The following is a 23,246-nucleotide window of genomic DNA, read 5'->3' on the forward strand; positions in this document are numbered from 1 at the left end:
TGCTCCGGCCCGCCATGGCCTACGCCCAACCCCATCCCCGCTTTTCTGTCCTCTCCTCGTCGTCCCTCCCGTCCACGGACCACCTCTCGCCCGCGTCCTCGTCCACCCGCTTCTCGCTGCCCACCGCGCCCTCCATCTCCACCGCGTCCACCCCCAAGCCCGGCCTCCGCCCGAACATCTACGACCGCCCCCTCAACCGCACCCGCGCCGCAGACGTCTCCGCCTCCGCCTATGCCTTCCTCTTCTCCGAGCTCGTCCAGTACACCCACAAGCGCGTCGCCGGCATCAACGACCTCGAGCGCAGGTCCGTGCCCCTCCTCCATCGCGTCCCCCCGCTGACCCGCCCCTCCCAGGCTGAACACCCTCGGCTACCGCGTCGGCACACGCGTCCTCGAGCTCATGTCCTGGCGCACAGAGTCCGCCAACAAGGCCCCCAAGCGCGAGATCCGCTTCCTCCCCGCCCTCATGTCCATCCACACCCACCTCTGGCGCGCCGTCTTCGGCAAACCCGCTGACGCCATCGAGCGCAGCGTCGAGAACGCCGACGAGTGTCTGTCTTGCTCTCTCCTTCTCCCGCGCGTGGCTCATCTGGCCGCACAGATATGATCATCGACAACGACCCGCCCATCACCCGCGCCATCTCCGTCCCCCGCGACATGTCCCAGCTCAGCTGCTCCTCCTTCACTGCCGGCATCGTCGAAGCCGTCCTCGACGGCCTCGGCTTCGTGCGTGTCCCCCTTGCCTTTCCCTCCGTCCGAGCACCGCTGACCACTTCCTACAGCCCGCCCGCGTGACCGCGCACAACACCCCCACGGACCAGTTCCCGGGGCGCACCACCATCCTCATTAAGCTCGAACAGTCCGTTCTCGACCGCGAAGAGGCCCTCAAGGCGTGATGTCTGCAGAGCATGCGCCGTGTCGGGATGCGAGAGGCGGCCGCCTTCTGAAGAGACCGCTTTGTACTTGTAATGACTCGTTTGGCTCGCTGGGTCACGCTGTAACTTGCTAGAATTCATCTCTTGCAAGAGATCTAGCTGTCACTGGAACCAAGCGAACGGTCGGAGGGTTACGAGCGAGGCTCCATTTCACCTGAAAAACGCTCTGCTGACAAAAGGGGAATGTGAGCTGCTCCATATGGTAACAAGGCGTAACTTCGTTGCGGAACGAATCTGCGTCTATGTCCCCCCGACACAGCTATTTTATCGTTCGGCACTCATTTAGCGCAACTTTTGTCCAGAGACTGTTCTTGCAGGGAGACAACGCAGGAGGAGCCCCGTCTTCCGACCCTCTTGAACGGATCGGAAGCGGGGAGCTTTTGTGATCGCATTCTCTAGCACCCACGACGTCCTGAATACGCGGGACTTCGGCTTCACTTCGTAGAGAGCCAGACGCATGATGGTTTTAAGCCGCTCCTTCTCCTCAAGATTTCACGGCGGACTATGTGTGAGCTGAATCGAATCATTTACACGCAGATTAATGATGATGTACTTCAAGTTTCCGCATAGTCCCCATTCGATGTGGCCGCAACACGTATGTATTCGACCGTTTCGCTCTCATCCCAGCTAACGCTACGGTCGAGAACCAGTACTTAAATTTGGCGTCTACCATAAAATTCTCGCCACACAATGCTTCGCCGACTCTGCTTCCTCCACAGTCGAGCCTCAGGATCCTCTCCCGGAGGCCCGTGCTCCTGATGTTTATATCGTCGACCACATCGTAACCTTCGCCGTCACGGTCGACGTTCTTTCCCTCGGGATCAAACCTCCGAGGCACGGCGTGAGCCACACAGCCAGAGTTGTGGCCGATGTGCAGATGCGGTAGAGGCTCGGCATGTCTGAGCTCGTCCTGGTTTCGAAACTCCATGGCATCAGTGTTATGGGATGGGCCAAAGACTCGCTTTCTACTCGTTCGACAGAACCAACTGCAAGCGCGAAATCACCCTTCTGAGTTGTATTCCGCTAAACCTATCCCGGCTCACAGACCTGAGACGGGATGTAGAAAGTTCATGCAGGTCGTACGGGGTTTTGCACTGAGAGTTTGCTGAGAGTGCTTGTTGTATTTATAACTTTACAATACAGTACTGTGTGTGTTATAGCCAAGTTCCACCTGGATGCTGTATCCGGCGGACTTGGATCTGTGTGTGCTCACGTAGCTGGTTATCCTGAGGTGCGAATTTGAAGGTACACGGCCAGATCTCTGCGGCACCAAAATGGGGCCGTGGAGCGGAGGCCCCGTACCAGGCTGTGCCACAGCCCATTACTATCCTTTTCGTCTAATGATTTTACGGTATTTTATAAAAACCCTTATACAATGCTTGTAATTGTTGTCAATTCAGCCGCGTAGACAGGCCCGTGACAGCCCGTGTGCAGCCCCATTTCAGGGCTTGTAGTCAGACACCAAAACAACCCTAGACTGCCATGCCATTATGGGGCCGTAGCAGCCCAGAATATGGCTGAGGAAAGGACCAGTCCGATGCTTCGTCTGGGGCTCACAAATGACCAACCAGTTAAAAAATCTCATTTTCATACCAAAAAACTGTATACCGCAAAATTATTGATTTTTTGTATGGACTTCGATACATGCTACGCTATGCTGCCCTACGAACCATCCGCTACCAGAAATTGGCCCCGCTCTGACCGGTAACCCTCCCGCCACGCCGTTCTAGTGTATGCCCTCCACCCTGCACCAATCACAAACAACCTGTAAGCTCAATGTCAGAGTTAGCAATGAATATTGAATGGAAGAAAATCATACTGACCTACCATGCGACAGAGCAACCAGCTCCTCTCAATGCAAATGTAGGCGGCGTGTGACGGGAACATGTCGCCAAGCCTGGGATCAACTAGGAGAGGATCCGAGATGATGGCGGGAGCCGCAGGTTGTCACCAGATGATCATGGCGAGGACGAAAAGGGAGCGAGACGAGCGCACGAAGCAGAGCACAGCAGAATCTTGACGAACCCTTCGGAGTTTGAATCTACTTTGAGATTTTCTGAGTCGCGGCTTGTACTATGCCAGACCGCTCAGTCGGCGCACCCCCCTAATCGGCACTTTCAGGGTTTCCACCAATCAGAGAGCACCGTTGGGCTTGGATGTGGGCGCTTGGTCTCGCGTAACGCATATTTCTTGCCTATATATGGTGCGCCGAGTAGGGAGGTGCGCCGACTGAGCGGTCTGGCATAGTACAAGTAATCCGCGGAGTTAGAAACAGGACCGGGATTGGTCTCGTACCCAGACGGTTATCTCGTCGCACCCTACCACCGCAGATAACACGTCTGGGGCAGTTTGATAGAGCCCTCCTACCTTACAGTTAGCGCCCGTTAGCCGCTCGAGAAGCCTCGCTTACGTGCTTCTTTAATTATGTGCCTTCCCACTCATTGAGCGCGATTTTTGATCTCTATGCCCAGTTTACATGTATTTTTTGAGGAGATTTGACGGGAGTGAGTTCCCGAGAACCTCTGAAGCTTTTCTGAGATGGCCCGCATACTCTGAGCTCGTGCTGACACAAAGGAGCACCGGAAATGCATTAAGCCAGCTACTTTGAGTGAAAATGTCAAGGAATCTGGCTGAAAATATGCTCGGGCTCTTCCTGTGGTGCTAAAATGTTTCTAGAGGCATTTACAGCATTACTATACAGTGTTCATGCTAGTTCTGAGATGTGCATGCCTACAATAGCTTGATCTTCAATGAAGGAGGACATTCAAGCTTCGCAACAGTTGCCTGATTTGGCACAGACCTAGCCCATGGTCTGTCGCTTATCCGGCGCTTAACGGGCGCTAACTGTAAGGTAGGAGGGCTCTATCAAACTGCCCCAGACGTGTTATCTGCGGTGGTAGGGTGCGATGAGATAACCGTCTGGGTACGAGACCAGACCGGGATATGCTCTAGCAAGGGCCGGACGGGGGTTGTATAAGCGTCGTTTCGGTATCCCACGACCGGTGTCTAACTGGTGCCGCTGTCAAAGCAACAATGTCAGGCTGGATGCGAACGCCTCAGCCACCCTCTCACAGCCCAGGAATCCACCTGTTCAAAGCCCCATTACAGCCTTGGAAATCCGGGGCCATTCGGACCACCCAAATCCGGTCCGATCTCAGGCCTCGTGAAAATTCCTGAAGCGGCATCACACGAGGGCTGTATTTCGGTACGTATTTCCGTCTTTTCTACCCTTTTCGTCTAATGATTTTCTGGTGCTTTACTGTTTTGGCCGTGTACCTTTGGTAGTGGGTCTTGCTGCATCTTTCGTCACGCAGGGGCCCCGCCAAAAACTGTCAGTTTTGGAGGTCCTGCCCTAAACTATACAAAAGATTGAAAGGTCTACAAAATGCTTCCTAAGCTTTACTAAGTGTGGGATGCTTCGTAAGCCTTACTAAGCGTCCGAATCTTTCGCCGCGCATCCTCCACGTCGACTCTGCGTATCGCTCGGATTAATTGTCCGCATTTATCGCCAACCCTCTGCTTGCTGATAATATTCGTTGCACTGAAATGCCTTCCTTCTCACTTCTGGGCAATTATCTTGGAATTCCCGCCTTAATTCTGTTTGATTCTTTGGTGGAAAAATCGGCACTGATGTCTCCGAGTCCGAATCCGACCAATTCTGCATCATTCCCCATCCCACACTCAGTTCTATCAATTGCGCATCTGCCCACTCCTCCGGTTATCGATGCGTTGCTGTAATAGCGAACTAAGCATTGCGTAGCATATTAGTACTACTGGCTTTGCTTGTACTTATTACAGTGACAACCCGGCGTTCCTAACTGGGACCCATGCCGGTAATACACCACCACCACCACCTCCTCCAACCCTCCTGTGGCATTCACCGAGTTCGACGCCTCTCCGCCCAAGAAAGCCAACGCAGACTGATTGATTCACAACGTAACCATCCCACTATCCATTGTACTTAAATTTTCTGCCAGCTTTACTGTATCGCTCGTACCTTCTGCCGGCCCAAATGTAAGCTTTGCCTACCAGATTCATTGTATTATACTCGTACGTACGACGTTAATGTACTTATATCTCCTCACGTTCTAATACGCCGAATATATGTCTTCATCTCCTCGCGCCTCTCCTTCACCCTACAGGTAGCGGGTCCTGCCGTGCTTGCACGGCACTACAGCCTTATTCTGATTGCACAGCTCGAGATTGAACGGAGAACCGCCGCGAGCGAGCTCGAATTCCGACCAACTCAGCCATCCCTCCAACCTCTCATACTTAGGACTGAGTTTGTAGTCTGGGAGACTAACCAACTCGGTACTCGCACGAGCCCCACGGTCAGCTATGGATACCCCGCAGCATTGTGCTATCTCCAGCCGATATCAAAGAGTCTCGCCTTCTGCGCAGCGCGCCATATAGCTCGGCCTCTCGCGTTTCTCACTCCGCTCGTGTTCCCAGCTGTGCGAAGGCACTTTTATACTTGTTGCTACTTGCTTAACGCTTGAAGTTTGGCTGTGTCAGTATGGGTGTAGTGTTCTCTATGGGTATCGCGTCGTTCTTGTCGGTCCTTGGGCAATCCCTACCGCCCAAGTCGACGTTTAGCACGGATCAGATCCCAGACTTGACGGGGCAGGTCATGATCGTCACAGGTTCGTCTACACATCGTTTTCTCTCGTCGCAATCCGACATTCAACGCTACGATATGCAGGAGGAAATACTGGAATTGGGAAAGAGACGATCAAGGTGAAATTCGAATACATTTCAATCCGAGGCACCTCTCTGACGCACATCATGCGGTGTCTAGGCGCTCTTGCAGCACAACGCGAAGGTGTACATGGCGTCGCGGAGCGCGGAGAAGGCTACGGAGGCCATTGCAGAGCTGAAGGCGGAGACGGGCAAGGAGGCTATCTTCCTGCAGCTCGACTTGGCCGATCTATCGGCCGTGCGCAAGGCGGCGGAGGAATTTTTGAGGTGCCCAATGATTCCGCTCACCTCGCTGACCTTGTTCTGACACCGGACTGGTTGGGTGCCCAGCAAGGAGAAGGAGTTGCATGTCTTGTTTAACAACGCGTACGCAATTGTATAATTTCCTACCCGAGGTATCTCACACGCTTTGGCATTTGCAGCGGTATCATGTGGTGCCCCATCGAATTGCTCAGCGCCGACGGCTACGACCTGCAGTTCGGCACGAACGTGATCGGTATGTCGTCCTGCCTGTTCCGCTTGTGTACGCTGAGTTACGGGTTCTCCAGGACATTTCTTCTTCACCGAGCTACTCATGCCGGCTTTGCTCGCCGGAAAGGAGACATCCCCCGATCACCACGCGCGCGTGGTCACCACCTCGTCCAGCGGCGCGTACATGTACACGCTCGATTGGGAAACGTTCAGGGACGGCCCTGCGCGGAGGAAGTTGAGTGTCATCGATCTCTATTCTCAGAGCAAATTTGTGGGTCAACTTTTCTTGTTCCTGCTCGTTCGCTCGGACTCATATTGCGGGATTTTTCAAGGGGAACGTCGTAGTCGCGCGGGAGGTTGCGAAGCGGTATGCGGACAAGGGCATCGTTTCCGTCTCCCTCAATCCCGGTCAGTATGCTAGCCCTGTCTTATGATCACAGCAACGAGCTTGTATTCCCCGTGGCAGGTAACATCAAGACCGAGCTGCAGCGGTATGCCAGTAATACAGCGCGGAATGTTATGGTAGGCCGCCCGCAGTCGATCTCGTATACACCATACTGAGATGGATCGAATGTCGCCCTAGAATAAGATTATGTACGAGGCGCCGATGGGCGCGCTCACCCAGCTGTGGGCAGGGACAATGCCCGAGCCTCTGAACTATAACGGCAAGGTTCGTCCTTAAGCTTCATCCGCTGCGCCGCTGTTTATCAGCTGGATAACCATGGTGGATTTCCAGTTCTTGATTCCGTGGGCACGCCTTGGCGAGTGCAGGAAGGAGGCGTATGACGATCAAATCGGGGAACGCCTGTGGAATTGGCTGCAGGAACAGGTGAAGGACAAGTAGCCGTATAAGCCGTGGCGGCGATAATGCTTTGGATTCGGTGATTTTTATCATCAACTCTACGATGGACTTATGCGATGAGTATTGTAATTTTTGATCGTGTGCTCACAGGTGTGCACGTCTTGCTTCGTGTGGGGTAGTGCGGGGTATGCTTCTCCGCCTCGGTGATTTGAGTATTGACGATGACGTCATGGTCAATTTGTGGAATGAGTGCGGTAAGTTTGTTTGCCAATCCGCTGTTGCCGCGGCTGATCGTCGATCATTCGTCTGCATCGTCAAGTTTAAGATTTGTCTTCCTCAGGGTTTTAGCTTGCTGACTTGGAATAGTCAGCTGCAAGTGAAAGTTGTTTGAGGTAAATGAGGCGATGACATTCTGATTTACCTGATATCGCCAACATATTATCAGCTGCGATGTTGAGATTTCTGTTCTCCGCGATGAGATTGACTACGAGACAGGAAGACTGCGAGATTTACTTTTGGATGCGACCCCCCATCTTGGGCAGAATCGAAATGGTCAGAATATTAAGGCATCTTGAGTGACTGTGAGACTCTATCCGCCTTCGTTCATTGACCTCTACGGCCGCCATCCGTTTTTCCGCCTCCACTTTCTTTCTTCTGCTTATTCTTCTTTCGCTGTCTGGCACAGCACCTACTTTCTCTGCTTTCTATCCAATCTTTTGAGTATGCAGACCCATTTCAGAACGCTCTGCGAGCTTTTCCTACTGATGTTTGCTGTATCTTTGTCATGCTTTGCTACTCCGGACGTTGAAATAGCGAGGGAGGATGATCTGGCGGGAACAGGTTTGGCCGAGCGAGCAACGACGAATACGACTACACCGATCGTCTTCGCCCATCACATCGTCGGCAATACTTATAACTACACGACAAGTATTTGGGCCAAAGGTCTGTCTCCTCACCCTAATCATTGCCCCGATGATTTACTGCTGGCTGTCCAGACATTGCGCTGGCTGCATCCAAGGGGATCAGCGCTTTCGCTCTCAACGTTGGAAGCGACTCCTGGGAGCCCCAGCAGGTCGCGAACGCGTATGCAGCCGCAAAGTCCAACAACACGAATTTCAAGCTCTTCGTCTCGCTCGATATGACATCCCTCCCTTGCTCGAGCGCGAGCAATATTGCCTCCGTGCAGAGTTACATCAAGAGCTATGCTTCGCACCCTAACCAGTTCCTGTACAACGGAAAAGTGTTCCTGTCGACGTTCTCGGGAGAGTCGTGCAAGTTCGGGGCGTCGAGCGTTAATCAGGGCTGGATTAATGCGGTGAAGACTAACGTGCCGTCGGTCTATTTCGTCCCGTCGTTCTTTGTTGCTCCGAATACATTCTCAACGTATTCGGTGATTGATGGGATGTTCAACGTGGGTCCTTCCTCTAGCACCTCAAGGCTTCGTCGCTCATCTGTGTTGCAGTGGAACTCCGGCTGGCCGATGGGTAACTACAGTAGCAATTTCACATCTGATGCGCAATATATCTCTGCGCTTGGCTCCAAATCTTATATGGCTGCACAATCACCGTGGTTCTTCACGGTATGGACTTGTTCATTCTCCATGCGTTCATGTCGCTAAGGTTATGGCTATTAGCACTACGGTGTAAATTCCTACAACAAGAACTTTATCTATCGCGGGGATGACTGGCTCTTCTCCCAGCGGTGGGAAACTCTCATCGCGAACCGCACAAAGGTTCCATTCACGGAAGTGGTCTCGTGGAACGACTATGGAGAATCACACTACATAGGCCCCATTGAGGGCCAGCAACCGAATTCGCAGGCATGGGTCAACGGTTTTGATCACCAAGGCATGTCACAAGTTTGTTCACGAGCGGTCGCGTCGCCTGATCATCAATCTTCCTCCAGGCTGGTTTGACCTCATGACCTATTACATCACTGCATACCAGACGGGCAAGTACCCAACCATCTCCAAGGACCGCGTCTTCCTTTGGGCGCGACTCTACCCCGTCAACGCCACGGCACCTTTGGACACTGTTGGGAAACCCACAAATTACCAATTGGTCCGTCTCTCTATGCTTTTCCAGTCGCTATCCTCACCAACCCAGTTTCTGCAGACACAGGATTACCTCTGGGGAGTTACCCTGCTCATGTCGCCGGCGAACGTCACACTATCTTGCGGATCCACGACCAATAAGACCCTCGCCCCGGCTGGATTGACGAAGTTTAAACTCCCACTCTCCACCAACTGCTCTGTCACTGCCGTGGTGGTGCGGGGGACGAACACGACGGTGAATTTCGCACCGCCGAGTTTCAAGTTCAACACCAAGCCGCCGTCGTACAATTTCAACGCGTTTGTTGCTGCTTCCCCGTAGTGAGATGTTTGGTGATCTCTGAGTTGTGCTCGATGTTATGTAACGAAAAAATTGATGACTTCTGCGACGAAAAAATTATGACGGGCTGTTTGTAAGGGATACTACTTAGTAACTAATGCAGTGTACAGTTGAAATTTAAATGCAAAGATGTAAATGAACAATCCTCTCCATGGGTCTGTTAGGATGAAATCAAGATGCGAGAGTTAACACCATACGTAACAAGACTAGGTCTTAACGCGACGCGACGCGCAAGGAACGCGCCATCTCCACGTGGCTCTGAGTTTAATGCACGTGATCGCATCACTTCCGGAGGCGCCAAAGTCAGCGTCGATGCTCAAGTGCTGGGAGCAAGATGCTGTCCGTCTCGCCACGTCCTTTTGCCTCGCTGGCTTCGTTGTGAAATCGTGGGTATATCCAGACTCTTCGGGTGACTCACAACATTCCGGCAGAACGATTTCCCAGGACCACTGTGTACACTCTTCTCATCTTCACCTTCTCATTCTCGTAACAGCACGATCTCGCCGGCAACACCCCGCGGTTCAGTATACCCCGTCCTTGCACCACCGACTGTATTGATATTAGTGCTATGTCTGATACCACTCTCATTGACGATGCCATCCGCGTCGTCGTCGCCCCATCTCAAGCATCTTATTTCGCTGGCGAACCGTTCTCTGTCACTATTACGTTCACGAACACCCGCACCCAGGAACTCCCTCCCGCTAGGTCTGCTTCACATTCTGTATCGAGCAGGCACAAGCGGACTGCCCACTCCATAAGTTCTGTACCTCTGGCGCGTCCTCCGACATCTCCTGGCAATCCGCGTACGGCTGTACCGACGCTGTTGGCTCGCACCGCTGGCGTCAGTGATATTTCTACCAGGAAGGGTCTGATAGGGCAGAAGCAGCTCCCAGCTGGGACGGATGAGTCACTCGATTCCATGGACCCAATGAGGAAGAGGGTATTGACGAAGTCACTCTCTATCTCCGTACTGTCCAGCGAGTTGGAAGAGCAGTCACAAGATGATCTGAAGAGCAAGGCTTCCATCAACTCCCTGCGAGTGACAGAGTCTGCTTATGCTTGTATGTTCCGTATTTCTGTCGCGGTACTATACCTGACTCGCCCTAGCACCCACCTCACCTCGAACATCTTCACCGTTGGCAAGGTCGGCTTCGCTTCCTATTGCACCCAGTCACCCACACGCTCGCAAGCAGTCTATCTTGGATGGCCAACTGCAGCCGCAAGAGCTGCGACCACCTGTGTTGCAATCTCCCTTCACCACATCACCCAGCACGTCTTCATCCAGCTTCTCCCTCTCTTTGGACCCCATAGCTGAGAGCAGTTCTTCGCCCGTCCCACCGATGACGCCGTTCGCACCTTCACCTGTGCCTGATTCTACGCTTCCTACCATCCGCACCCAGCTTTCGTCGACCAGCACGGAGACAACGGCCGCCACGAACGGAAGTGCGAAATACGTCGTGCGTCCCAGCCGCGGTCCCCCACGCCGACCACCACAGCTCGGACACGGCCCTCCGCCAGTCGCTTTAAACAATCAGCCTTCGCGTACTACGTTTTCGTCCTCATTCGTCCCTCCGAACTCTGAGCTCATCCTCTACTCGTACGCGCAGCTTGTTGGTACGCTGGCAATCAGCCCGGTACCGGGCTCAACGACTACCGCACAGCAGGCACAGACGCTTAGCTACCTCCGTTCCAATCTGCTGAAGCGCAAGGGTGTAGGCGGGGGCAGTATGGACATCACTTCCTCTATGAGCTATCACGCGTACAGCGCATCTTCGAGTATGGGAACAAGAGGCTCGCATGGACGCTCGTCTTCCCTCTCTGCGGGTCTACTTTCCCTTCTTTCCCCCACCTCTCTGATGCCGTCCTCGCCAGCGCCACAGCCTTGGATGCCATCTCAGCGTCCACAAACGGCGTCTGTCTTCTCTCTATTCTCGAACGGGGATAATGGTGGTCCGATTGGTCTGGGGTTGGGAGTCGCAGAGGAGGAGACAGACCCTGAACTACCGCTTCCTACGTTCGAGGTGCAGCCGTCCCTACTTGCTGTCGACCTCAGCCTCGCACCAGGCGAATCACGTACCTGTGCGTGAGTTCTCGCGCCTCCCAACCGCTGTTTCGTTCTCATCCGCGTATTCGCTTTGCGTAGACACATACACCATCGTCCTTCCCGCGGAGCTCCCACCGACACACAAGGGAAGAGTGTTGAGATTCTCGTACCAGTTTATTTTGGGTATATGTCGCTCTCCCTCGTCTCTGCCGTCTGGGGGGTTGGGGCCGACAGGAGCAAACAGCAGCAGTCGCGTCATGAAGGTTCCTATACGGGTGTACAACAACGTCGTCGGTAGGTCGTGTCTCCGTTTCGCGAGGGTATACACTCATCAATATCGGTCAGTGGGGAGGGCACCTATGCCGTACGATCTCCTATGGCCGTGCAAGGCCAGAGGCTCACAGTTTTCCGCGAAGGTGATCGAGGAATCCAGGATCGCGGCGAAGAAGAGCGATCTGGCCCCTCTACAAGGTGCGGTGTGCTTATCCTCTCGATCCCGCGTGCAATCTGATATCTTGCGCGCTTGGCAGGCGTCCCCGCGTCGCGGTCGGGAACTTTTGAAGACCTCCAGGTATACGCTCGGGGACTTCTGGCTGTGTTTCACCACCCGAGCACTGGAGGCGTCCGGCTGGACCTTCCAGTGGATCTTGAGCGAGACCGGGAGCGCGAGGAGGCGGGCGGGCTCACTGGATGCCGCCAAGCGGTGGAGATCTTGACGCGTAATCCGAAGAAAGGTATGGGCCCCTATATCAGATCTAATCGAAATGGGCTGACCACGCACCATTCAAGCGTCCTACGACGTAAACAAGGATGGCGTAAAGGTCGCGGTGCTCACGTTCACGAAGTCTGCGTACCGGCTCGGAGAGACTGTGCTAGGTGTCGTGGAGTTGAACGAGCGGTCAAGTCGGGCACGGGTGCTGAAGGTGAGAGCTGGCAGTGTTTAACGGATCTTACTTAATGTCGCGCAGCTCTCGGCAATGCTCGAGGCGCACGAATCTCTGCCCTCGGCTATTTCTTCACCGGCAAGCTCGCGGCAGACGCGTCGAGTGCACGCCGAGCATCACTCGTCTTTCGTGGTGTCTACGCTTCGCACCACATTCTCGCTGGACATACCACCAGACGCGAGCCCGGCGTTCCAGGTGACTATCGGTGGGGAGCCCGGCGACTCTGCGAGACAGATCGGAGCTCAGCCTGGCGGACTCGAGTGGAAAGTCAGGCTGTGTCTGCTTGTGGCCGTCGCGTCGCCGACCTCGCGCCAGAGTGCTGATGGGCTGCGGCTGAAGCACCTGGTCAAGGACGGACCGCGGGGCGAGTGGGGCACGTCGTGGAAGGCTGCGGCGAGCATCGCGCCCTTGGAACGGCCGGACCTGCGCGTGCATGCGAACCCATTCGGTGCGTCGGAGCAGGCAGCGACGACACCGAGCACGGCAAGGTCGTGGATGTCGTACTTGGCGTCTTCGCTGCTGGGGCCGGCGAACGAAGGGTACCACGACGGGGACGAGCTGGCGGACTCGGACGACGACGACAACGAGGAGGGCAGCGAAGACGAGTGGCGGAGTGTGCGGACGGAGATGGTGGAGTGCGAGGTGCCGATCAGGGTGTGGCCTGGGAACACGGCGTTCAAGGCGACGGAGGTAGTGTTCGACGTTTAGCGTGTGGGTACGTCATGCTGCGAGGTCCTTCCGACGGTGTACATCTGCCAAGAGGTCCTCCGGGTCTATCCCTAATCCGGATGGGCTGATCGTCGGTGGTGGAAGCCCAGCCCGGAATGCTCCCGCCATCTGTCGGGCCCGCAGTACTGGACGCCGTCAGAGAGCGGGGCGCGCCTGGACCCGCTGCGACATCACAGCGGGACACCGGGTACAACTTCGCCGGGAGTGGGCACAAAAGATGGGCTGATTGCGGGGCTGGAAGAGAAGGCGTTCTGGAGGTAGCGTAGACGGAGGATTTTCAAGGGAGCTGTGGGGAAGGAAGCGCCGGCGGTCGGTGCTGGAACCTTGTGACCCCGGATTGCCAATTCGGGAACAGGGGCGCCAGTGCGCTCTGGTGACCAGCCCATCAGCTGCTCTTCCCCATCATGCTGCCCGACGCTGCAGCCTGTCCTCCGCCCTCTTGACCTCACCACACATAGACACCTCTGTAGCCTCTACCTCTCCCGTTATTTCACGTATTTTCTGCCTGTTTCTCCAGCTAGATCTCCTCGACGAACACACAGCCGTTGCCCGTTTAGAGTCGTGCCACGGGTTAGAGTCTACGAGCTCACGATCTGTATACATTCAACGCCCACCGTATGTCCACTGCTTCTCCTATTACCGCTGCATGCCTATTCAATTCATCGCCACTTGCCGCAGACTGACGACCCGACCCGAACCCGAACCATCCTCCGTGCGTGCTCAAGAAGATTTGTGCGATCCCCGTAGACCTTCAGCCCTTTGTATCTCACGACTTTCTGGCAAAGCTGGCGTCCGTCCAAAATTACGAACAGCTTCGGACCCTTGGTCTTCCATCTATAGCCCTGATGCAGTCAGACAATCACCACCAGCACCCTGCTGACGACGCTGATCGCCAGAACCGTTTCCTGTCCTCACATGGCTCCGATACACCTACCAGAGAACGCGCCGCTAGCCAGCCCCCGCGAACCTCCACCCAGGGGTTCTTCTCGTCCCCCTACCAGTCTGTCCGCCATAACTCAGGAGCAGTCTGGCCCCGCCTCTCTTCAGGCCTAAACCCCAATTCCATCAATGGCTCCCTGCCCCAGTCGGTTCCCACGCGTAGCGCTTCTTTCTCCTCATCCCCACCAAGCGGCCAGGCCATGTTTCCTTCCGCCATGCGCGACTCTCGCTTTGCGTCCACATTCGAGGACGACGAGTCCGAGGCCCTCTCCGACACCCAGGACCCGTACGAGCAGTACGATGAGCGATATGCTCTTTCCTCCATGAACCGCGGGCGTACTTACGCGGTCGATTTGACTCGCAGCAGGTCGCAGTCCTTGGCCACCATGAGGCCAGGTCCCATCGGCACCAGGGTCCCAAGCAGCTCGGCGAACGTCTGGCCAGAGTCGACCCTCACTCCTCCGCAGAGCATCCCGCGATACAGCGATATGAAGCCGCCTGGCAGCCGTTATGGCTCCCTCGGGGGACTTGCGAGGTCTTCTTCCAATGGCTATTCTCATGGTTCCATCACGGATCACTCGAACGTGAGCCCTTTTGTTCGAGATGTCGGCCAGATTTTGCTCGACGACAGTTCCGCATTTCGCGAGCTTTGGGCTAGGAACCCCCCGAGAGACGAGAACGGTGGCGGCGGCAGTGGCACGACCAGCCGACGCCACAGCGTCAGTGTCGTCCAGCCGCGACGGCCGACCATCGTCGGCTTCAATGCCCCAGGTGCGGATGGTCCCGACGAGCCTGTCCGTTCTGGCACTTTTCACCCCGCATCGTTCGCGGGGGGAGGAGGCCTGTTGCTCACGGACGAGGAACTTGCCGATGACCTCAACATGCTCAGCCTCAACGCACGCAACGAGTCGCGCCCGCCAGCGTCCGGGCATCCTTCCAGCCAACCCACCTCTCTTCCCATCTACGCTCCACTGTCGCGGAGCCCTCCCTCAGCGGATCGCGTCTCGCCATATCAGCCGCTCCATCTCAACATCTCAGGCGCCGGCTCATTTGCATCTCGCCAGCCCGTGGGCTCTCCCAGCGACAGCGGGCTCTCTGCCGGAAGTCCGTCCCGCGGCCAGCTTGACACTGCAACGCAGGACAACCTGTTCAGCGGTGCTGGCAGAGAAGGGGGCCGGCAGGTGTCGCACCAGGTCCTAGCGCGCTTCGTGCCCGGCCAGGGCATCCAAGATATACCAGAGCAGAATGTGCTACCCTCGCCGATCTCGCCGTCCGTGCTGCGCCCGAGCCTCTACGCACAGCAGCTGCAGCTGCAGCGGCGCCCATCGGACGCGAGCAAGCCGCTGACCGAGCTCGGGCGCGGCGTCCCGCTGCACTCCGTCCCGACCTCGTGGCCGCTCTTCATCGTCGAGTTCAAGGCGGGGCGTACGGACCTGTTCTACTGCACGGACCTCACGCTCGACATCCGTGTAGGCGACCTCGTGATCGTCGAGGCCGACCGTGGGAAGGACTTGGGAAAAGTCGTGAACGATACCATTACGCTGGCGGAGGTGGAGGCGTTCCAGAAGCAGCAGAAGTTAATGAACATTGGGTATGCGGACGCGCACGGCGTGCCCACGAGTCCCACCGGCGTTGGGCCGAGCGGGGGCAAGGATATCAATCCAAAGATGATATATGGGAAGGCGCAACATTCGGATACGCAGTACGTGGCGACACCCTTTTGAAGTCTACTGATTCTCACTTGGTGCATCTGTCAGCGGACTCGCGTCTAAATTGCAAGATGAAGCCAAAGCGCTGGAGCTATGTAGAAGTAAAGTTCGGCAGCGAAAACTGCCCATGGAAGTTGTCGATGCAGAATACCAATGGTACGCGTCCCAAAATTCCTCCACGATTGGCCCTGATTGACCAGCCACTCTTCCAGGGATCGACGTAAATTAACGTTCTATTTTGTCGCCGAGAAGCGGATCGATTTCCGAGAACTTGTGCGAGAATTATTCCGGTGCGTGTCAAATTTTCATCCCCGGAAATGAGCTTGCTCACGTTCACTTCGATGGCCAGATTGTACAAGACCAGAATCTGGATGGCCTCCCTGGGTGGCACCGGCAATTTTGACCAATGAAAGAATCCCATTTCGCTCTCTTTTCTTCTCAAACTCGCAATGGACCGTCGGCAGTTTGTACACCCCATCTAACTCTTAACGCATCTAGATATGCATCATCCAGTCTGGCTTATACCTCGCTGCTTTCCTTCTCGTATTTGTGTTTCCGGCCACCCTTGGGCTGCTGCTACTGCTGTTGTCGTCTGTACGTTATGAGCCGAACCCTCCGCACACTCGCATTGGAACCGAGAGCTCGCGGCAAATACTTACATGCTAACTTGCGTTTCTATTCGTGTACAACAGTGTGTCGTGTTGTCTCCCGTCTCCGATAATATTGACGACGGACATCTCGTGGATGACTTGACCTGGCGTCAGCGGTGGGGAGTTGGTGCGGAGTTGCATACATACTTTATATATACTGGGTGTTCGTGTCGAGTAAAATCTGTATATTACTATTGTACGATTATTGGAAGAGAAGAAGTCAATGTATATCTCCAATGTCTTTGGATTTCTCGCAATGAAGAATACAGATCGTTCACTAGGTCGATTTTGCGGTGCACTCATTCGCCTTTTCCTCAGGAACTGCAGTATCAATTCATGCCACTTGCCATCCTGTCAAGTAGTCTCTCCCTAAGCTGGATCAGCTTCATCTGCTCATCTCGCGCATTTCTCAGCTCGTGCCGTGCGAGCTCCAGATTCTGGAGAATTCCGCAATCAACTTGACTTTCGCAAGACGGTGGATGAGACACTTACTGGCGGAACTCCCTGGAATGCCTCGACCCTTGCGCGCTTCTCTTTGAGCTGCTGTTCTTTCACTTTCAGCTCCTTGTGCAGGGCGTGGAGTTGGGTCGCTGTCACGGGAGGTGTTTCAGGCATCTGGCTCTATAAGTGGTTAAGTTAGTTCAGGTAAAGCGAACCTCAGCAGGAAAAGGACCATTATGGCGTCCAGCTCTGCTTGATACTCTTTGGCCTTTGCGAAGAGCGCTGCTTTGCGTCTCTCAAGCGCCGACACGCTAGCGTTTGGGTCTGGCTCTGCCTGAATTGTTTTGATCCACCTGCCAATCAGAGTCTAGTTAAGTTCAGAAGTCGCCACTAAGACGGGGATCGAGTAGTTACTTCTGTGTGAGGCTTTCCAGGTGTTCCGCTGATGCGAGGTGGGCCAAAAGTTCATCTTGGGCATATTGCATACGGAGAGAAGACCGCTTCAAAGATAACTCTTCACTGGACAGGCTGCAAATCGCATTGGAAAAGCTGGAAGGAGGCAAAAGAAGTCAGGCAAAACGAGACGAATGCCATAATATGTACCTCGAAAACGAGAGGTCGTCGATCCCGAGGACATCGGCGATATCTACGAGGATGGTCACATAGTCTTCGAGCTCCTCCGGCAGAAATTGGGCGTTCGCGAAGGCCGACGAAAGCCTCGGAAGACCTTTTCCTGTATGCACCGGCTGTCAGGGCGTTCTTGCAGATATCAGGGTTCGCACCTTTGAGCTCGTAGTAGGATTCTGCTTTGTGGCTTGGAGAACCTGCAAGAGAGCGTAGAATATCGTCACTGCCTAGGACAATGATCAGTATGGGCCAGGTAAATGCATTACTGACGGTCTTCAGAAATATCTTGGTTGCTCATTATACCCGTGTGGAATTTTGTGTATGAGCTGGTGGCTTTCTTGCAAGCTCGTTTTGGGCGGATCAAACGAATTTGGCGATCCAACTTCCTCCAAAAGACGGTTCGCTGTATACTGTAGCCCACTCACTGACAATATTTGCGTATATATATACCGTACACAGTGCATTACAGATGATAGTGCGTCGACTAGAAGTACAGGGATGGACTATAACATGCAAGTGCAGATCCACAGAGGGCGAACACGCAACTCAGGATATGTTCTACCAACAGATGGGATACGAGGACGGACGAGAAAGAGTCCAATGATTGCCTTTATCTGTCAGGGAGTAACTAGACACGGTTCCGCTTTCGCTGTGTTCTCTGTGCAGAGTCCTGTTGCGGTGCTCTGCAATAACACCATAAACCTCGAGCCGAAATGGAAGATGACGAGTACTCACTTTCGATTCTTGCCTTTAGACTCGGTAGGCTCATCCACATCCATGCTATTGTTCTCGCGATCCTGTTCCTTTTCGCGTTCTCGTTCTCGCCGCTCTCTTTCCCTTTCCCGGTCCCGCTCAGCAATACCAGCGGCTGTCAGGCCCGTGCGTCCAGGATAGGCTGCGGCTCTCAATCCCGCCTTTATCTCCTTCTGCTTATCCAGGATTTCTTTCAGGTTCGTTTGGTACGACTGCTCGTAGAATTCGTTCGTCCTCTTTTTCTCTGCGACATCTGCCGCCATCGAGACAAGCTTCTCGTCGAGAGTGGCCAGGACGGCCGACGTCGTGGATGCCCTGAATAGCGAACACTCGTCAGTCATGGGCAGAGCCTAGGATCAACGAGTAAGGACGCACCAATTTTGCAGAGACGTCAACAACCTCTCGATCTTTCCTGGCTCCAGATCTCTCCCCATGGTATACTCAACTTCGAACTGTTGTTCCTTCTGGTCGAGCTTGCCGCGGATGATCTCAAGGTAAATTGCGTCAATGATGAGGTCCTCCAGCTCACGGATGGTGGGCATTTGAAGAACTTCGAGTAATTGGGAGTATGGAAGTATCTGTGTATATTTGTATTAATGAATACTCCAGATCGCCGAATACAACGAGCAACACGCACGCGGCTTTCCATGGCTAGAGATACCAGAGTCAGGTGCTTCAGCTTGGTGATCTGTGCCTGATTGAGAGCAGGCAGAGAATCCTTATGCTCTGCAAGCCGACGCCATCAGGTGGAACTCAACAATCCCGTTAATGATGTGACTCAACGGAGGTAGTCCGGGTATGTCTTGTAGGAGAACAATTGCAGCAATGAATAAGACGGAGAGTGTTGCTCGCTGCTAGCCAGCTGGTACAGCCTCACATCAGAAGAGCTCTGATGTCCATTACGCAGACCTCACACCTCTCGAATGTTGGGAAGGTCGAGCAACTCCGCGAAGACAAACACGCCATGAGCGGATGTGACGTCCTGAATCAATTTAGCAGCAGCAGCGCCCTTTGCTGATTTCGACATCAGCAGAAAGGGTTCTAGCTTTGCGGTAGAGTGTGATCCCAAATCCATGGTATCGATTTGTGGTCAAGGATGAAGGCAAACTCAGGGATAGTGCGGCAGTGCCGCTTACGCAAGCTCGGCTGGGAAGCGTATGTTTGTATCTGTTAGATTCAGAAGCCGTTGCACATCAGGGCCAAACAACCCAGTGGCTGCAGTGCAATAATGGTGAGAAGCGTACGGTACCTAATTATACAGTACAAAAAATACAGTAGCGTGATAGCAACGGCATTTATCAACGTCCAACCTGCAAAGATCAATGCTGCGGAGGTGTGGACAAGTCAACCCGAAATTTCGTCATCATAGACTGGAGGGCCTCTGAAACGGTCGACCTTGGCTTCTTCCGCTTCGGAGCAGTGGCCGTCTGCTCATTCCCGTCCCCCTCCACAGCATCGTGCGGTCGCTTGGCATTCTTCCGCATCTTGGTCATGAAGTGCAAATATTTCAGGCTGTGCTGTGGCGCCGGGGTGTGCGCCATATCGACTGGCGGGGAGGCGAACCACAGCACTTCGTTCGTCTGAGGATCGCGGTCGAATTGTTTCGCTGTCGAGAGATATTATTTTCGCAGTTACAAATATAGAATAAACATACCGGTCTCTGGAGGAAGCCTCTCGGTGGAAATGTTGCCTCCGAGATTGGCCAGACCCCCTGCAGCAGTCACAACGGTCCGGTCATGCGGCCGTGGATATTGCGTAGTTTGTGCATACTGGTACGGAACTTGTGCAGCAGGCGCACCAGTGGAAGCCCCGACGTACAAACCCTTGCTAGGTCCGACGCGGTCTGTGTGCTCTGTGCGGCTCGAACCCGCAGTCGTGGCAGCAGCAGCCCGCCGCGGTCGCTTCCTGCCCGTGCCTCCTCCTTCAATTTTCTCTCCCTCCACCCTCTCGATTACGTCCCCGATGCCGCCGGGGCCCTTCACGTTTTTGCCGCTCACGAACGGGCTGGCGAAGCGCCGCGGAAATACGGTGCGCTCGAAGGGATATATGGGCATGAACTCGGTACTCTTGCGCACCTCCTCAGGGACGCAGGAATTCCAGTTCTTGATCTTTACGAAGATGCGCTCGCGATCGTTGTAGCGCGAGTCGCAGACGTAGAGAGGCCAGCCGGGGTACCAGAACGGAGGTCGTGGGCGGCCACGGATATGGCGTGCGGTGAATTGGCAGGCGATTTTCTCAATGATGTCTTCGAGAGGGTGGTCTGCGAAGTGGCCTGGACAAAATCACGATTAAATCGAGATTTACGGAGGAGCGTGTTGGTAGACTCACTGGTCTTGAATACTTCCTTCTCCCAAAACTGACGATTGGCCGGGTGCCATGTCTGACGGAGCTAATGAGCGAAGTAAGTTAAATTAACACTGGAGATTGAGCCCACCTGCTCCGGACGGTAATACCAACAGACTGTGACCCCGGGTTGTCCTTTTCTCGCTCTGCGGATCATTTGAGTATGACTGCAGTACAGACACACGACGGACAAACTCACGGCTCATCCGAAGTGAAGCATCTGAAAACCTGACCGACTATCGGCTTGCTGGGATCATCCGGATTGCTCATGTGCAACCAGTCGGCAAGGTGTATGCTCCAACCTTTAAACTGCACCTCGTCGACGAACGTCCGGTCCTTGGTCGAGACGCGGTAAGTCGTCACCCCGTGCACGCCTTCTGGTTCGGTCGTGTGCATGGGCTTGGCCGTGCCCGGTCCTGCACGCAACGAGGCAAAGTTGGTGGTCGATGCGTAGGGAGGACCACTAGGGGGACTGGAAGATGCTAGAGCATGGTAGAGGCGCTGAAATACAAAGACGTCTGAGCCAAATTTAGGGTCTCCCAAGTAGACATTTTGCTGACCTGGAGAACAAGGATATTGCCATAGGCCTCGCTTCCGGGTTCAAACCATCTGCGAGCCTTGAGGAATAGCTGCGACATTTCTTTGTCAAAGTCTTTAGAAGACTTGTAGTACTTCATGAGCGTTCGATTCTGTAACATCACTTCTTCAGATGCACGGAGAGGTAGCGAGAACGAAGCTACTCGCCTCTATCAATGACAGAGACAGGGGGAACTGCAGGAGACAGTTAAATTATGATAGTAATGATAAATCGGTGGACGTGCATTGAACGACAGCTCCGGGATGGAACTCTCCTCTGGCAAGGCATCGAGACTTGCTGCGAGACGAGTGCCACTGGATGCGAGAGGGTCAGCATAGCAGAGAAGATGTCGCGCTAAACTTACTTCGCGTCGACATGTTTCGAGATCGCGCGCACAATGTCCAGCTGCCGCTCCTGTGGTCCATCAGTGGAGCGCATATACCGAGCTCAACAATGGAAACTCACGGGATCGAGCCCCTCCGCCCACCCAACGTCGCCAAAGCCCTCCCACCTCGGGAGCCCCTTCTCGAGCTGCGACACGATTTCTTCGCTCTCCCCATCCCTGGCCGTATCGATGGCGACGCCCTCCGGCTCCGGCGTCCCACCCACATCGACGTCCATGTCCGGCGTCTGCTGGCGCTCCGGCGACTTTGGTGCGACAGTTACTTGTACGGCCTGAGGGGCTGCTGCAGGCGCTGCGACAGCGATCGACGCGTGTTGGGCAGGCTGTGTCTTGGCTAGTGGGGCCGCCGTCGCCACAGGTGCAGGCGCCGATGCAGCTGCAGTTGCAGATTTGTGCGTCTTCTGTGCCGAAGACGGAGGTGGGGATTCGCGGGGTGTCGGAAGGATCGAGCGCTGTTTCCACTCGTTGTCCAGCATTGCCTGCAACGCGCGCGTGTATACGTACAGCTGTTCGGAGTTTTAAAACAGGCGATGCCTACCTTGAGCGTTCGTGCGTCTTTGGAAATCTGGCTGCTCTCCTCGTTGTAGTACAACGCGTTCAGAAACACCAGGTTTAGGTCGTTGTACACGTTCAACGGATCCTTGTACTTGTTCTTTTCCAGAGTCGCCTTGATGCCGTCGAGACAACGGGGTTCCGGTATTACCTGAGAGGACGGGTTGAAACGTAAGGCGAATACATGAGGAGATCAAGGAAAAAAGCGACCTCGTAATACTCTGGCCAAGACTGTCTGTCCACCAACTCCAGGAACATATCCGCGAGGCGGCGTTTGCCACGCGCACTCGACGCGTTGAAAAGGACGTTGATGACGTCATCGATTTCGTGCTTTTGTGGTGCGGTGATGGGCATCGTGGAAAGGCCTGTTGAATGGTCGGCGTCAACGGTTTTGGAGTGATTCGAAACGAATTGGGCCTGCGTGTTTGGCAAGAGCTTTGGAAATAAACAACGCCAAGTATGGACCAACAACACGTCACAGTGTGACACTCCTCGCCCATCGCGTGCGTGTTCTCCCTTCACTATAGCAATTGATTAACCGTACGAGAAGAGCTGGCTTCTGAGAAGTGCTACCCTTGATGAGCATACAGTGAGTGCCTCCACCATGCAGCTCTGTATATACTTGCAGGGCTAATCTGGGAGCTCCATTGTCGATGTTGCAACCTCAGTTTAGTACGCACGACGCTCTTTCTGTGTAAAGTGCGCGCACATGCGACTGCGTATGCATCGTAATTGTGTGCACAAATAGAGTGATGGCGTGGGGAAGGTTATGGCCCGAGATGCCCGCCTGTCATGGGTTTTTTGGGAATGCTCAGTCCGCTTTCTGGTTACAACGAGGCTGTCTGTGGAGTCGGCGATTCATTTAGCTGGTGGAGTCGACGCAGCAACATTCAGGTAGGTGCACCGATTCTACGTATGTATTGCCATGTTGGCTGGGTGCGTGTATTGTATTTATCAGATACGCTGCCGGCGCCTGAGTGTGCCGCGGAGCAGCGTCGGCTCCGTAGTACGTGCGAGGGCGGGCGGATTGCGCGAGATGATGTGGGACCGATGGGGAGTTCTGGCGATTCATTCCATCGTCCGAGGTGCTCATCGGTGGGGTGAACACCATGCCAACGTGAGCTAGAGTGACAGCAGCATGCGCGGGAGTTGCTTCGGAGTGCGCAGCTGGGAGAATTGAATGAAGTCACGGGAATATTTCGCGGCGCTGGGCCCCAGGATTTGGCGCGATTGTTCTGGA

The 23,246-nt window shown here is 54.6% G+C and overlaps 8 protein-coding genes across 8 annotated transcripts; 5 read left to right on the forward strand and 3 right to left on the reverse strand.

Annotated features, from left to right (window-relative positions):
• Positions 1 to 14: 14 nt before the first annotated feature.
• SCP_0114290 (Transport protein particle subunit trs31) lies at positions 15 to 895 on the forward strand (the record flags this gene model as incomplete). Its single annotated transcript, XM_027753652.1, has 4 exons — positions 15 to 304; positions 354 to 550; positions 601 to 725; positions 782 to 895. 4 exons carry the CDS (start codon positions 15 to 17, stop codon positions 893 to 895), a joined length of 726 nt encoding a protein of 241 aa, XP_027609453.1.
• Positions 896 to 5,450: 4,555 nt separating this feature from the next.
• SCP_0114300 (Uncharacterized oxidoreductase) lies at positions 5,451 to 6,947 on the forward strand (the record flags this gene model as incomplete). The annotated part of the gene is made up of 10 exons (XM_027753653.1): positions 5,451 to 5,577; positions 5,637 to 5,671; positions 5,733 to 5,899; positions 5,963 to 5,998; positions 6,055 to 6,128; positions 6,181 to 6,374; positions 6,436 to 6,511; positions 6,570 to 6,625; positions 6,687 to 6,773; positions 6,840 to 6,947. The coding sequence occupies 10 exons, from the start codon at positions 5,451 to 5,453 to the stop codon at positions 6,945 to 6,947; spliced, it is 960 nt and encodes a 319-aa protein (XP_027609454.1).
• Positions 6,948 to 7,669: 722 nt separating this feature from the next.
• On the forward strand, positions 7,670 to 9,277 carry SCP_0114310 (Glucan endo-1,3-alpha-glucosidase agn1; the record flags this gene model as incomplete). The annotated part of the gene is made up of 6 exons (XM_027753654.1): positions 7,670 to 7,847; positions 7,901 to 8,316; positions 8,368 to 8,484; positions 8,539 to 8,752; positions 8,811 to 8,965; positions 9,020 to 9,277. The coding sequence occupies 6 exons, from the start codon at positions 7,670 to 7,672 to the stop codon at positions 9,275 to 9,277; spliced, it is 1,338 nt and encodes a 445-aa protein (XP_027609455.1).
• Positions 9,278 to 9,863: 586 nt separating this feature from the next.
• SCP_0114320 (hypothetical protein) lies at positions 9,864 to 12,991 on the forward strand (the record flags this gene model as incomplete). Its single annotated transcript, XM_027753655.1, has 7 exons — positions 9,864 to 10,356; positions 10,403 to 11,374; positions 11,439 to 11,633; positions 11,685 to 11,810; positions 11,870 to 12,073; positions 12,129 to 12,262; positions 12,308 to 12,991. The coding sequence occupies 7 exons, from the start codon at positions 9,864 to 9,866 to the stop codon at positions 12,989 to 12,991; spliced, it is 2,808 nt and encodes a 935-aa protein (XP_027609456.1).
• Positions 12,992 to 13,857: 866 nt separating this feature from the next.
• SCP_0114330 (hypothetical protein) lies at positions 13,858 to 16,070 on the forward strand (the record flags this gene model as incomplete). Its single annotated transcript, XM_027753656.1, has 5 exons — positions 13,858 to 14,246; positions 14,316 to 15,653; positions 15,709 to 15,816; positions 15,873 to 15,950; positions 16,010 to 16,070. 5 exons carry the CDS (start codon positions 13,858 to 13,860, stop codon positions 16,068 to 16,070), a joined length of 1,974 nt encoding a protein of 657 aa, XP_027609457.1.
• Positions 16,071 to 16,639: 569 nt separating this feature from the next.
• Positions 16,640 to 17,676, reverse strand: SCP_0114340 (hypothetical protein; the record flags this gene model as incomplete). The annotated part of the gene is made up of 7 exons (XM_027753657.1): positions 16,640 to 16,747; positions 16,803 to 16,931; positions 16,984 to 17,104; positions 17,166 to 17,300; positions 17,355 to 17,484; positions 17,534 to 17,605; positions 17,649 to 17,676. 7 exons carry the CDS (start codon positions 17,674 to 17,676, stop codon positions 16,640 to 16,642), a joined length of 723 nt encoding a protein of 240 aa, XP_027609458.1.
• Positions 17,677 to 18,006: 330 nt separating this feature from the next.
• Positions 18,007 to 19,206, reverse strand: SCP_0114350 (COP9 signalosome complex subunit 7a; the record flags this gene model as incomplete). The annotated part of the gene is made up of 6 exons (XM_027753658.1): positions 18,007 to 18,061; positions 18,114 to 18,446; positions 18,507 to 18,709; positions 18,769 to 18,857; positions 18,915 to 18,993; positions 19,048 to 19,206. The coding sequence occupies 6 exons, from the start codon at positions 19,204 to 19,206 to the stop codon at positions 18,007 to 18,009; spliced, it is 918 nt and encodes a 305-aa protein (XP_027609459.1).
• A 244-nt stretch (positions 19,207 to 19,450) lies between these two features.
• Positions 19,451 to 22,360, reverse strand: SCP_0114360 (hypothetical protein; the record flags this gene model as incomplete). Its single annotated transcript, XM_027753659.1, has 12 exons — positions 19,451 to 19,737; positions 19,786 to 20,403; positions 20,460 to 20,511; positions 20,566 to 20,620; positions 20,674 to 20,975; positions 21,035 to 21,163; positions 21,219 to 21,245; positions 21,296 to 21,365; positions 21,416 to 21,465; positions 21,517 to 21,933; positions 21,993 to 22,157; positions 22,217 to 22,360. 12 exons carry the CDS (start codon positions 22,358 to 22,360, stop codon positions 19,451 to 19,453), a joined length of 2,316 nt encoding a protein of 771 aa, XP_027609460.1.
• Positions 22,361 to 23,246: the final 886 nt, after the last annotated feature.

This window comes from Sparassis crispa (genome assembly GCF_003851025.1).
Source record: "Sparassis crispa DNA, contig_000000F, whole genome shotgun sequence".
Lineage (NCBI taxonomy): Eukaryota > Fungi > Basidiomycota > Agaricomycetes > Polyporales > Sparassidaceae > Sparassis > Sparassis crispa.